We start from the raw sequence: 13,147 nt of genomic DNA, 5'->3' as shown, positions 1-13,147 counted from the left end.
GGTGGGCAAACAGCCACTGTTGATCTCTGGATCCTGCTATCCTGGCTCGTTTTGAGAAGCTGTGCAGTTGTTCTTCACCTAACAAAATCTTCCTTTTGGGTCTGAAGGAGTAACATGTAGCCCTGGAAACAGCCAGTGCAGACAGGAGGAGGGTTGAATGTGTGGGGCACTCCTCTCTTCCCTCCATATTCACTTCTGCAAGGGAGCATTTGACAGAGTGTGAGCTTTATTCCTAGGAAAAACCACTGTAGTAGGGCAGGACATGGGCAGGGAGTTTGAGCCAGGGCTGAGTGTGTCTGTGTGGGGTGGGCTGGTGCCTTCCTGGGTTTTTCTGTAGAGCTGAGTTTCTGTCCTAGATGTGAGCAAGGGATGAGTCACAAGGTGCCTGTGGAGGTGGTGTGTGCTGGACACTGGGCATGTGGAAAATTGAATGCTTCCTTTGCTCCTCTGCTGCCCTCAGGGTGAGGAAGGGATGGGCTGTTCACCCTCAGAAGGTGGGGAGCACTCCTGCCCCTTGTCTGGTGGGAGTGAAAGGCTTCCCATGAGCAGTGTCCATGTCCAGGGATGGAAGGAGTCCATCCTGATTCCAGGAGGGCTCAGCTACAAACACACCTGGAGCCCTGGGTATGTTGTTCTCCTCAGGCAGGGTGAGCTCAGGGGTTGTGTGACCCTCTGGGCACAGCCTGCCAGCTTTGGGTGGGGGACAGGGACAGGGATGGGCCACTGCACCCAGCCCACTCCCTGTGCTTGCAGTGCTGGCAGGATGAGCCCCATGGCTGTGGGCAGCCTAAAGGCTCTGGCAGGGACCCCAAGGTTCTGCAGCTCCCAGGGCCTGCTCACAGCTCTCATGGCCCTGCAGTGTCCTGCTAATTGGAAACAGCACTTCCCAGCATATATGCCAGCAGCAAGCCAGCCCTCAGCCTTCTGAGCTCAGCTTTTATTTCAGAAACATTGGTGATTGGGTTTTTTTCTCTCTCTGAAAACCAAGGGAGTGCTATGGGGTTTTCTTCATGTGGTTCCTGGCTGTAGCAGAGGCAGGCTCAGCTCACCAGCTCATCCCCCAGGAATTCCTGCACTCACTGGTTTCCATGTGCTGCTGATGGAAGTGATGCTGGCAGGACTTGATCGTTGCCATTTGCAGGCCTTTGAAATGCAGAGGGACAGCAGCTCTCATCGTTCCTATGGGCAATCCCAGTCACAGCCCTTGGGAGTTAGACTTGTGGGCTTGGAAGATGTTCTCTGGAGACTTTGTGAAAAGCCCTGATGCAGCAAAAGGGATTGCAGCCGGTTGGTTGTAAAATTAACTGAAAATGCTTTATTAGAAAAAGGAAAAGTCTCTTTTGAAAAATATCCCCACTGGCTGCCCCACAGTCGTGGGTCATGTGGTTTTGGTGACTAAGTGTTTATTTTTTCCTGTAAATCAGGAAAGCCTTGCTGTAATTTGTGCTGGGTTTGATTGCATTCCTCCTCCTCAGAACCCTTTACCCATTTCTCCGTTCTCATTGCCAGCCACGAGTTTGACTCCGAGCAGATTCCTGACCTGACCAAGGACATTTACATCCAGGACATCCACTGTGTGGGCTCCCTGTGCAAGCTGTACTTCCGAGAGCTGCCCAACCCCCTGCTCACCTACCAGCTCTACGAGAAGTTCTCTGTGAGTGTGAGCCACATGTGGGGCACTTCCCCTTTCAGTGGGCCTTCAGCTGGTAGAGCAGAGAAATCCTGGAAGCTGCACCTGCCTTCCACACACTTCCCTCTCTGCTCTGCCTCACTGGGGGTTGTTGGAGCCATCAGAAGGGTGTGTCACCAGAATTGCCAGCCTGACACTGTGCTGCCCACACTCCTGATTCCACCCTGCCGTTCCAGGAGGGGCTGGCAGTGCCCTGGGGTCTGAGGGGCCTTTTCTGTGTCCCCTTTAAGTCACTCAGAGGTGCCTTTGTCCCCTCTGCCACGCTGTGTTGGTTCCACTTGTGGGGCCACAGCAGATGGTCCCTGGCACAACTCCCGTGCTTTGCAGGAATTCCCCTCTCGTTTGCCATTTCCCAGGAATGGGATTGGAAGCAAATGCTGCTCTGAGCTGAATGACTTCTGCAGAAATTCTCTGTGCCATTAACATGCCCCAGCTCATGGCTTACTTGCCCTTCCTTACATGATCCATATGCTGCTCAGTCCCCAAGACAGAACCCCCCCTACCTAAGGGGAGAAGAGCAACAAAACCCCCCTGACTGCCAAGGTTTGGGATTTATTTGCAGCTAAATCCTTTGCTGCCTCATTCCAGGATGCTGTTTCTGCTGCTACAGATGAGGAAAGGCTGGTTAAGATCCACGATGTGATCCAGCAGCTGCCTCCTCCCCATTACAGGTGAGTGCAGCCTTTGGGGTGTTGGGGGCATTTTGTGAGAGGAATTCTGTAATTCCACTTTCCCTCTCAAGACAGCCACGCTGTGCCTCTGCATTTTGAAATGGTTATGGCTGTCCAAAGTTGGTTTATATTTTAATTAGCTCCTTACCAAACACTGTCCACTAAACATGGTCTTACTTCAGGTCCTTAGAAACTCCATCTAGGAGGGAAATAGGAGTTTGTTATGTCAGAGTAAGGAAACAGTTTTATTGTAGGGAGGTACAATACCAGTGCTAACAGCACTTTCAAAAAAAGTGAAATATAGCAAAAAAAAATTGCTCAGACCTTCAGCCAAACTTGGTCAACTGTATTTTGTCTCCAGTTTGCCCCTCCCTGCAATAATAGTAATTAGCAAATAACAACAATGCTCTCAGAATAACTGATGTAATTAATTATTATCAGTGTAATGTATTAGAGTAGCATAATATGGTGTTTAAAAACCACCAATTAAAATACTATATTCAAGCTAATTAGTAGTAATAAGAAATTGTGCTATATGGTAATGAGTCTTGACTAAGAACAACATTTTAACAGTCTTTAGTATTAAAAATTATGGCAGGGTATGGTGAAAAGGTATCAGACAAATTGGTATTGGTGACTGGCTTTAACAGCTGTATAGATACTGCATGTTAATGAGACTTTAACAGTAATAAGTAGTGATGCATGGTATGTAGCATTCACTAATTGGGAATTGTAATTGGTAGAAATAGCTAATGACAGCATATGGTGGAAGTTATTTACTTAGGTAAATAGGTAGCTGTTTTAATTGGCTGGGCCAGCTCCCCTGGTGTGTCCCAGTGGTTTAGGTAAGTGACCATTTGGGGTGAATGCAGGCAGTGTTTGGCTATTGGTGTCTAATTAGAATATTTCATTACAATCATCAATTGATTTTTATAATGTACATTAATGTATGTTAACTACAGGTGAAGTTGGAATTCTGGTCTAAGGGGTCAGGTGTAACACATGAGGACAGCTAGTGATAACTATTTGTAGTAATTTCTGCCAATAAATGTTTAAATTTCAGTTATTGTGATGTGTGGTGATTAGCTGGACAATTGCAATGCTGCAATGAGTGGTATAAATAATTATAAAAGTTAACTGGGGTTTAACTGATGTGTTATAAACTATAACTGTGTTACTTGCTCTTCAAATAAGGTTGGCTAGTTGATGCAGCAGCTGCTGCTTCTAGTAACTAATTTCAATATTGATGTTAATTAAAGGGGGTGTGGCCCTTTAAAAAATAAACTGATCTCTTTCTTTTCCTTTTCAGTCACCTTTTCCCCTGAAATGATTTTTAGTTCATGGGGCTGGGTAAACTGGGTTCTGGTACCAGCAGCATGTGAGTCTCAGAAAGGGGCACAGCCAACAGCAGCATGTGGAATGCTGTAGGTCACAGGGTGCTGCTCTCCTTTCCTGGGCTTTGCTTGGAAAAAGGAACAAACACTTTATTTTTCTGCTGCTCAGTGATGAGAAGTCGCAGGCAGGAGGTGTCTGTTTGGTTGCCAGACAGAGCCATTTTCTTTACTTCCAATCTTGTCTATTTGTGGAATTTTGAGCCCCAAAACACCCTCTCTGTTCCATCTCCCTTCCCCCCAAAAAGAATGGGCTGTGAGACAAGACACACGCCAGGGGCACCAGGAGGGTACAGCAGCATTTTCACTGCCACCTCCTGCTCCCTCCTCCCTAGTGTGTATCAAACTTAATATACAAATCCCACCATGTTTTAATATGAACAGAAGCCTCTGAAGTTTAACCTTCTATCTGCCTTACCAACCTCTGAGAAACCCACAGCCAGTATTTTCATTGTTCTGGGGTGTCTCAATCAGTACTCCCTCCATCCCAGGATGAGCATTCCACATCCTTCCCCACACATCCCTGAGCAGCCCCTCACAGCTGGCACACACCTGCAGAGGGTTTTTCCTGGAACTGTCCTTTCCTTGAGCCTGGAGCAGTCAGGAGAGACTCCCCTCAGCCCAGGCTGTGTCAGTACTGCCAAAGCCAGCCCCACGGTGGGGCTGAGGGGAAGGAGTTCAGCATTCCTTTCTGGCAGCTGTCAGATCACAAGGAAATAATGAGCTGGGTTTGTGCTGTGGATCACGGCCTGGCTTTGCTCAGTGGTGCTGAACATTTGCCTCTCTCCTGTTTTCCAGGACACTGGAGTTCCTAATGAGACACTTGGCTCGTCTGGCTGATTATTGCTCCATCACAAATATGCACACCAAGAACTTGGCCATCGTGTGGGCTCCAAACCTCCTCAGGTACTCTGGGATTTTCCCATTTCAATAGAAAAGAAATGTTTACATTTATAAGCAACAGATAGTCCAGAAAATCCCAGCTTTCAGCAGCTGGAAAGAGCTCTTCCTCTCTTCACCCAGTGCACTCTTCACCTCCTGTAAAATATGGGAAATTATTCTAAGTAGGATTTAAGATTGGCTGGCAAGTTCCTGACCTCGTGATGTAAAACAGCCCCTGTGTTATCCTGTCTCACACAACACAGTTCCACTGGCTGCAGTTTTGTCAGTAGTAACAAGGAAGAACTCCCTGAATCCTCTTTTAGAGGATAATTTCTCTTCTCTTGGTTAGATGAAACTGATGTGTCCTTGATCATCCAGGAGAATTTCTACGGTGGTATCACTGATTTCCCACTGCATAAGTCTCTAGAGTCTAATTTGACAGCTTTTGGCTACAAGAATTCAAACTTACAGAAATTAACTTGGATAAATCTGTTTTGAATCTGGATGATAGGGCACTTTAATGGTGTAAGTTAAAAATTTTGCTTTAAAATAAAAAAATATTATCCTCCTGCCCTTTATTGTACTGATTTTTCACCTGCTGTTGTTACCAACCTGAGAAATCTGAGTGTGCAGTTCATCATGGAATCCCAGAAGAGTTTGGGTTGGGAGGGATATTAAAGCTCATCCAGTGCCACCCCCTGCCATGGGCAGGGACACTTTCCCCAGGTTGCTCCAAGCCCTCTCCCATCTGCCCTTGGGCACTCCCAGTTCATGCAGGTGGGCTCCTCTTTCTGGCAATTCCCCCACGAGCAGTGGAGTGACCTCATGGTTGAGTTTGCTTTGGTGAGTCCTGGAGCATTCACTCAGTAGGATCAGGTGGAGACACTCCCTGCCTGGGGGAAAATCCTCTTAGAGGCCACAGCAGGTTTATACAACAGCACTGCCTTAAACCGTGCCAGTCATGGAAATGAGTTAACAAAAAGCTCTTGATTTTGGCTGTTCAGTGTATTAACCTCAATTCAGACCTCTCCCACACTCCCCAGTGTTCCTCTTGCCCCATCAGTAAGGCTTGACCCTGGAGCTGAAGTTTGGCCATAAATCCCCACAGTCAGTGATGGTTTGTGAGCGTTGCCGAGAGTTAACCCCAGCAGTGCCTGAAGCCTTTGTGGCCGAACCCCAGGCCCTGCAGCCCCACAGGTGGCCAGGCCTGGCCAGCAGGAGCCTCTTCCCTGTGCTGTCCCCTGCAGGTCCAAGCAGATCGAGTCGGCGTGCTTCAGCGGCACGGCCGCCTTCATGGAGGTGCGGATCCAGTCGGTGGTGGTGGAGTTCATCCTGAACCACGTGGACGTGCTCTTCAGCTCCAAGCTCAGCTCCGTCATCCGCGATGGGGCAGGTGGGTGCTTCCCTGGGGCAGGAGGGCAGCGCTGCACGGCTGCCTGAGCTCCTCTGGGACATGGAAACATGTTGGTTTTAACCTGGAGGGCACAGTTCTGGGCTGGGATGGCAGAACCCACACAGAGATGGCCTGCTTTTAGAAATTGCTGTCAGTACCTTTCTTAAAAGCTACAGATGCCCCACAGGAATGCAGACATGAATGTTTTCTACTTCTGTGTTCTACCACTTAGAAATTGCAAGGAATCACTTAAATCTTTTTCTCTCCTGCTCCCTCTCCTTTTTAAAGCCATCTTTTCTGGTGCTCCTGCATACTTACCCATCGGAGCTAAGTCTGTCTGCCCTCATCCCTTACCTTAGAACACAAATAGAACAAGCTGGTATAAAGCAGTCTCTCTGCATTCAGTCATGTTGAGGCTAAGAAACTGAAATCTTCCACTTGCTCAGGCTGATGTTGCTGTAGGATGAGGAATGAACCTGGAGCACCTGATATGTCATCCAGCCTTGGAGCCTACATATTCCCTTGAGTAACTGAGACCATGTATCTTTTCCATTGAGAAGGAGCAGAGTTGCACCAGGAGGAAAGTTTACTCTCTGTTAGTATGGCTGCCACAAGCTGTTCCTGCTCCTAAGCAGCATTAAGGCTGCACCATCTGCCTTGATAACCTGCCTGTGACTGAAACATGCACAGCTGCTGCAGTTAGCACCACCTGGGGACTGCAGAGAGCTGTGTTTGCACTGTATTTGCTGCTCCCTTCTCTTAAACAAACCCTACCTCTGCTTAGGCTGGCAGAGTTGATCCAAGTCCAGCTTTTTCTCCTACTGTAGGGCAGTTCTAAGTCCATGGAAGCCAGAGGTTAGCTTGGCTGAGCAGTGCCAGCCCCAGCAGGCTGACTCTGCCAGGGGAAGGGAGATAAGCATGCTCAGAATCCCAGCCAGATGATTATCCAGGCTTAGAATGGCCCATGTAAATTCAGCTAATTGTTTAATGACTTGGTCATTTGCATTCAGTGGCTTTGACACAGCCCTGGCAGGGAGCAGGGTCAGGCTGTTGGGTTGGCTGAGTGCAGGAGTTCTGCATTCCAGAACGGCTTCCTGGGAGCCTCTGGGTGTGAGCTCAGCTCCTGCACCCACTGGTGAGAGGGGGACATGGTGCTGCCAAACCTGTTCTAACTCAGACTTGACCCAGGACAGCTGAGTGATGTTTACAGCTCCTACACCCCCCCACAGACTCTGCATCCTTCGCACAGAGCTGTGCTGCTCCAGGGGCAGCCATGGAACTGCACCAAGCAGGATATTCTGCGCTGATACAGCTCCCCCAAAGCCTGAACTCACCTGGGAATCACCCCAGAAACACCTGTGCCAGAGGCAATGGCAGACACAGGAGAGCTGCTCCTACAGCAGACTGCCCATAATCTCTCCAGTGAAGCTGTCAGCAGCAGGAGGCAGCAGCAGCTGCTTTCAGATTTTGCACATTCATCACCAAAACCAGGCACAAGCTCCAAAGGCCACAGGCAGGCCACACAGCAGATTCTGTTTGCTGTGTCCAGGTGCACTTTGGCTTGTAGCAGCTTCAGTCACACGTGGCATTTCCTGCTACACCGAGAGGTGAAATCTGGGAATGACCCAGACAGGTTTTATACAAAGGAAAAACATCATTTTCTTTATAGGCTCTTGCATCATACAGATGAAGGAGAATGTGTCACAAAGGTTTCCATCCTACTTGCTTGCCTCTGTTGTTTTTTTTTTTTAATACACTAAACCATCATTCTTTTAGTCATCAACATATCTGTGACATTGTGATCACATTTTGTCCACATCTTTCAATGGCTGGGATAACAGAGGTTCAGAAAAACACAGCACCTCCCTAGACACACAGAGCTGAGCTTTGATCTCTGCACTGCCTGTGCTGACTCTCCCTGTTGCCTGTGGTTTCCCTTGCAGGGCACAGCTCTTTATCCCGGCCCAAGTCTCTGCTGGTGTCCTCCCCCTCCACCAAGCTGCTCACGCTGGAGGAGGCTCAGGCACGGACACAGGCCCAGATCAACTCTCCCATCGTGGCAGACAGCAAGTACATCGAAGTGGGAGAAGGCCCAGCAGCTTTGCAGGGGAAATTCCACACAGTCATTGACTTCCCATCTGAAAGGTAGAGACAGGTTTCCTCTCCAGCTTGTGTTGTCATAATGGTGTTATTTTGAATACAGCAGGAATTTGCTTATATTGACTTGAGACTTGTTATATATGTAAATATTGTGGCCAGTTTCCTACCTGCTTTTGACTCTGGGAGGATTCAGCTCATATCAGTGGTGTTGGTTTAGCCAAATAATTTGTGCTCCACTCCCTCTTGTTTTCACCAGGAATATTATTTAATGTATAAATCCATGTTGTCTGTGATGCAGAGATGCCTGGACCAGTCACACACAGAAATGTAAAGGGTGAACACCTGCAGATGTTGGGGTTTTCCAGGACTAAGTGCTCTTCACAATTCCAGGTTCCCTTGAAATGGAGCAGTTGGACAGACTGAAGGACACTGGAAATTAAATATGGTAGTGGAGGAAACTAAGGTGGTTTTATAGCAGGAGTGAGAGATGCTTTTGAACACCTTTATGGCTGCCCAGCTTCCCAGAGAACTGGGGCTTCTTCCAGAAAATTCATCCCTTGGCTGCTGGACTGGACAAGGAAGAGCCTTTCCTCACCTGCACTGCAGCTGCTTTGTGGAGTTTGGGGGAATTTACACAGCAAGACTTTAGGGCTGAGCTGGAAGAAAGGAAACATCCTCAGCTGGGAAAAAAGGGAGGATCCAAGCAGAAACCTGGAGTTTCTGTGCAGAAAGCAGAGAGTGCTGATAACAAGCAGCCAGGATTGAGCTGCAGCCTACCCTCCATCCATGTGTTCCATTTTCTCTCCCCAGGAAAAGGCCTCCCAGCAAGATGAAGAAGTCTCCAGTGGGGAGCTGGCGTTCCTTCTTCAACCTGGGAAAATCCTCCTCCGTGTCCAAGCGCAAACTGCAGCGCAACCCCAGCGAGCCCTCGGAAATGAAAGCCATAGCCCTGGCAGGTGAGGCCCCCTTCCGAAACCCGGCGTGTCAGCAGTGCAGAGTGATGTTTCCAGTGGGCTTTTATCTCCTCCTAGCGTCCAAGCCGTGCATGACACCTCCAGTAGCTCTTCTTTCCCAATGGATCTCGGGCAGCTCTGGAGCCTGCCAGGGCTTGTAGCTCTGTGCTTTGCTTGGAACAGCTTTGGAAGGATAAGATATGGCTGCTGCTATCACAAGTCACAGGATAATTCCTTCTGACACTCTCATTATGAAATGAGAATACAGTTCTCATTCCCCTTGCTGCTCTCACAAGAGGGAAAGGCACCTTCCCACAAACACATTCCCTCCAAAAGCTGCACCAGAGTACCCAGAGAAGGCAGCCAACAACCCTTTGTAGTCACAGCCAGCATATGTAGGTGGAATTCTCAACCTTTTCTATATATAATGTGCTTTTTCTTTCCAAACTTAAAAATAGCAACAGCATGTTTTTGCAGTAAAACACATCACAAATCCCAAAATATGGGCCCAGGAGAACTTTTATCACCTCATCTCTGAAGATTGATCTTTAAATTCTTACCCTCACAGCCTTCACACTCGCTTATGATGCCCTTCAGGACTGTGTCCTCAGAGACTGAAATTATACTTTAGTTTTATAGTTTTATGCCTTGTTTAGTGCCCATAAAACAGGGTCTGTAAATGTTCCTTCCTTCCCTCTTTTTGAGGTGTTTTGCTTGTGGGAAATGGTTTCCCATCCTATCACCTGCAGTAGTCATCGCTTGGGTTGGTCACTGTTTCCAGGTAAAATGAGAATCAGAAACCCACCTTCAAAACAAGATTACTCTCAGGACAGTGATGTTGGTGCTAGAAATGCATTTGTGTTTTTCCTGCCACTGTTACCCAGCTAAATGGAAACCCCTTTCCTAACTGATGCCTGTGTGGTTCCTTCCTTCAGGAGGACGAGGAGACAGCGGGACGCTCCGCTCGGCCAAGAGCGAGGAGTCCCTCACCTCCCTGCATGCTGTGGATGGTAAGGCAAAATCCCACCTGCACTTCCAAGAAATGGGCATTAAGGGAGGCTCTTTGACATCTCTGGCTGTAGATATTCAACAGGGCAGGTTTTCCCCTGCTCCAGGGGAAGCTGTACTTGTTAACTTTCTGCTCCCAGCACAGATGAATCTTACAGTAATGCTCTTCATGGCTTTTCCTGCTTTTAAGGTTGAAAAAGGCAAACCTCTTGCTTTGGTGTAGCTGATGCTGCCTATGTTCATTCCTTGGCTCCTCCCCTTGCTATTTCAAGGTTGACAGAACAGCATTGTGGAGGAAAGTGCTGTCTGAGAAAGGCCTTCAGCACATTTAAAGTGTTTTTGCTTGTGCTCACAGCTTAGTTTCACACTAAATCATGCCTGGCAAGTGCTGTAACAGAGTTTAAGCAAATGGAATAAGCAGTCACTGCCAACGATGTTACTTTGTGTGCAGAGATCACATGGGGAGCCTCTCTCTGCCGAAGGGCTGCTCTGACCACCCCCACCCCGACTGGGCCTGGCCCCCTGGGCAGGAGCTCTTGTCACTGACCATGGTGTCTCCTCACTTGCAGGTGAATCCAAACTGTTCCGGCCCAGAAGGCCCAGGTCCAGCAGCGATGCCCTGTCTGCCTCCTTCAACGGGGAGCTCCTGGGGAACATGAACCGCTGCAACTCCTACGACAACCTGCCCCATGACGACAGCGACGGCGACGAGGGGCTCATCCACGTCCCTGCCCTCATCTCCCCCCGCTCCTCGGAGGACGTGGACCTCAGCCCGCCGGACATCGGCGTCGCCAGCCTGGACTTCGACCCCATGTCCTTCCAGTGCAGCCCCCCGCAGGCGGAGTCCGAGTGCCTGGACAGCAGCACCTCCCTGCTGGAGTCCGTCGATATCAATAAGGAGAAGCCAAGCCTGCTCAAGAAGGATTTAGAATCAGGCAGCCAGTCCCAGACCCCAGGCAGTGCCACAAGCTCTGAGCCAGTGTCCCCTTTCCAGGAGAAAATGAGTCCCTTCTTTACGCTGGACCTGAGCCCCACAGAAGAGCAGGCCTGCAAACCCCTCAGCTTCTCACCCAAGACAGCCCGAAAGCCCATCAAATCTCCACCGCTGAGCACAGAACCAATGGCCTTTGTGCTACCCAGCCGTGTGCCAGAGGCCGTGGGAGGAGTGCCCACCACATCCAGGAACTCCTCTGCTTCCAGCTGGAGCAAAGAGATTGGCATCACTGAGATCACAAACAGGTCCCCAACCCAGATGTCCTTGCCCCTGAAAAACAGTGAAACAGGAACAGGGGAAGGAGCCCACCAAGAGCTGCAGCATCCCCAGCTAGTGACTGCTTGCAAAGCAGAGTTGCCAGAAGAAGGGGAGAGAGCCATGCCAAGCAGTCAGAATAAGACTGTACCCAGTGGACACACCCAGCCAGGTACAGTGCATTTTCCTCCATTCTTTCTTTAAGTTCCAAAGGGGAGCTGCTCTCAGAACCGTCCTCCTCTGCGTGCCTTTAGGAGAGGGGATTGCCCGTCAGTTCTGGTCACGAGTGTCTTGCAGGGCTGTGCAGATCAGTAAAGTCTTAACCTCTGCCTTCTCCCTACATCACACAAATCTTGGATAATTACCATAATGCTTTATATTCTGCTTTTTTTTCCCCATCCTCTCATACGTGAAAATCTCTAGCATGTCCTTCTCAATCATTTCAGCCAATAGACCATCTAAGACTTTTCCTTTTTTAAATTAAAAATCTGCCAACACTCGAAGAAGGGACCTTTCCGCCTAAAACCTTATGATCAAAATTGTGTAAGGGTATCTCATTCTCTGCTACCTCCTTCCTACCTCTAGAAATGCAAGAGGAGCCTTTAGACAATCTCTTGGGTTTTTTCCTCTTTGTGATGAACTGCTGTGCTGTCGAGCAGCGTTTACCTGTGAGACACAAGTGTTTCACATCAGAAGGAACTGCCACTGTGAAAGTGTGGAGAGCATCTATTTTTTTATAATAGTCGTTAAGGTCACTCTCCTTATTGGGTAACATAAAATCACTCTCTCTCTCAATTTTCCCCCCATTAGGAGCAGTTGCCCTCGACTCCCCCCAGGATCCTGTTCCCGTCAGTTCTGTGTCTCTTATCCCTCCTCCTCCTCCGAAAAACGCAGCGCGCATGCTGGCCCTAGCGTTAGCCGAGTCCGCGCAGCAAGCGTCCGCCCAGTCCCACAAAAGGCCAGGAGATGCTCATGCTGAAAGCACAAATTATGGAGAGGCTGAAGCTGGCACAGCTCTAGAAAAGCTCCATCTCTCTGCGGGCGCTCCCGACAAGCTCCACCTGTTCACTGCTGTGCCCGAGAACCGCCTGCACTTCCAGCCCGGGGCACCTTTAGAGCAGGACTGCCAAGGCACGGCCGGGGAGCAGAACCACCCGCCCGGCGCACCTGGAGGCCAAGAGCCCCCGCCTCTCCACACGGGCATGCCTGGGGACACGCCTGGCAGCAGGGATGCGGAGCAGGAGCAGTCCAGCTTCCACCTCAGCAGAGCGGGGGACAAGGAGGCCTTCCCGGCCCACGCGGGGGACTGGGAGCACGTGGCCCTGCACGGCCCAGGGACGCTGCCGGAGCGGGAGCTGCCCGGCACGGAGCCGGCTGCGGAACAGCCCCACCTGCGCGCGGGCCTGGCTGGGGACAAGCTGCACGCTCCCTGCGCGGCCGAGGACAAGCTGCAGTCTCCCTCCCTGGCTCCTGCTGGGGACAAGGGCGCCCCGGCCGCGGTGCCGTACCTGAGCACCCTCCCGGGCCCAGAGCCCCGTGCCCCGCCCGGGGCCGCCCCCCAGGCAGATGTGAGCGTCCCGCCCGCGCCGCGCGCGGCCACGGCCCCGGCACAGAGACAGGAGCACCAGGCAGCCGTGGGACAGGTGCCAGCGGCCAAAGCACCCAGCGGCTCGGGGCAGGTACGTGCTGTGCCCTGCGCAGCTCCTCTGAAATGCTGAGCACTGGCAGTGTCGGTCCAAATCCAAATGGCAACGGGGGGAATTGCAGGAAACTGGGAGTGACGTGGGTGTAACACAGACACAGCCTTGCA

The 13,147-nt window shown here is 50.3% G+C and overlaps 1 protein-coding gene across 9 annotated transcripts in view; it reads left to right on the top strand.

The window, feature by feature from the left end:
• ARHGAP32 (Rho GTPase activating protein 32) overlaps positions 1-13,147 on the top strand; it is a 242,761-nt gene that overhangs the window by 222,298 nt on the left and 7,316 nt on the right. For all 9 annotated transcript variants that reach the window (XM_074559579.1, XM_074559580.1, XM_074559581.1 and 6 more), the window contains 9 exons: positions 1,510-1,654; positions 2,279-2,361; positions 4,551-4,658; positions 5,882-6,027; positions 7,971-8,172; positions 8,938-9,083; positions 10,016-10,090; positions 10,658-11,509; positions 12,148-13,016. In XM_074559579.1, the coding sequence (XP_074415680.1) occupies positions 1,510-1,654; positions 2,279-2,361; positions 4,551-4,658; positions 5,882-6,027; positions 7,971-8,172; positions 8,938-9,083; positions 10,016-10,090; positions 10,658-11,509; positions 12,148-13,016 (2,626 nt within the window). The remainder of the gene's footprint in view (positions 1-1,509; positions 1,655-2,278; positions 2,362-4,550; positions 4,659-5,881; positions 6,028-7,970; positions 8,173-8,937; positions 9,084-10,015; positions 10,091-10,657; positions 11,510-12,147; positions 13,017-13,147) is intronic.

Source organism: Zonotrichia albicollis, chromosome 27, assembly GCF_047830755.1.
Source record: "Zonotrichia albicollis isolate bZonAlb1 chromosome 27, bZonAlb1.hap1, whole genome shotgun sequence".
Taxonomy (NCBI): domain Eukaryota; kingdom Metazoa; phylum Chordata; class Aves; order Passeriformes; family Passerellidae; genus Zonotrichia; species Zonotrichia albicollis.
The sequence above is the reverse complement of the archived record's forward strand: the minus strand, read 5'-3'. Positions and strand labels throughout refer to the sequence as shown.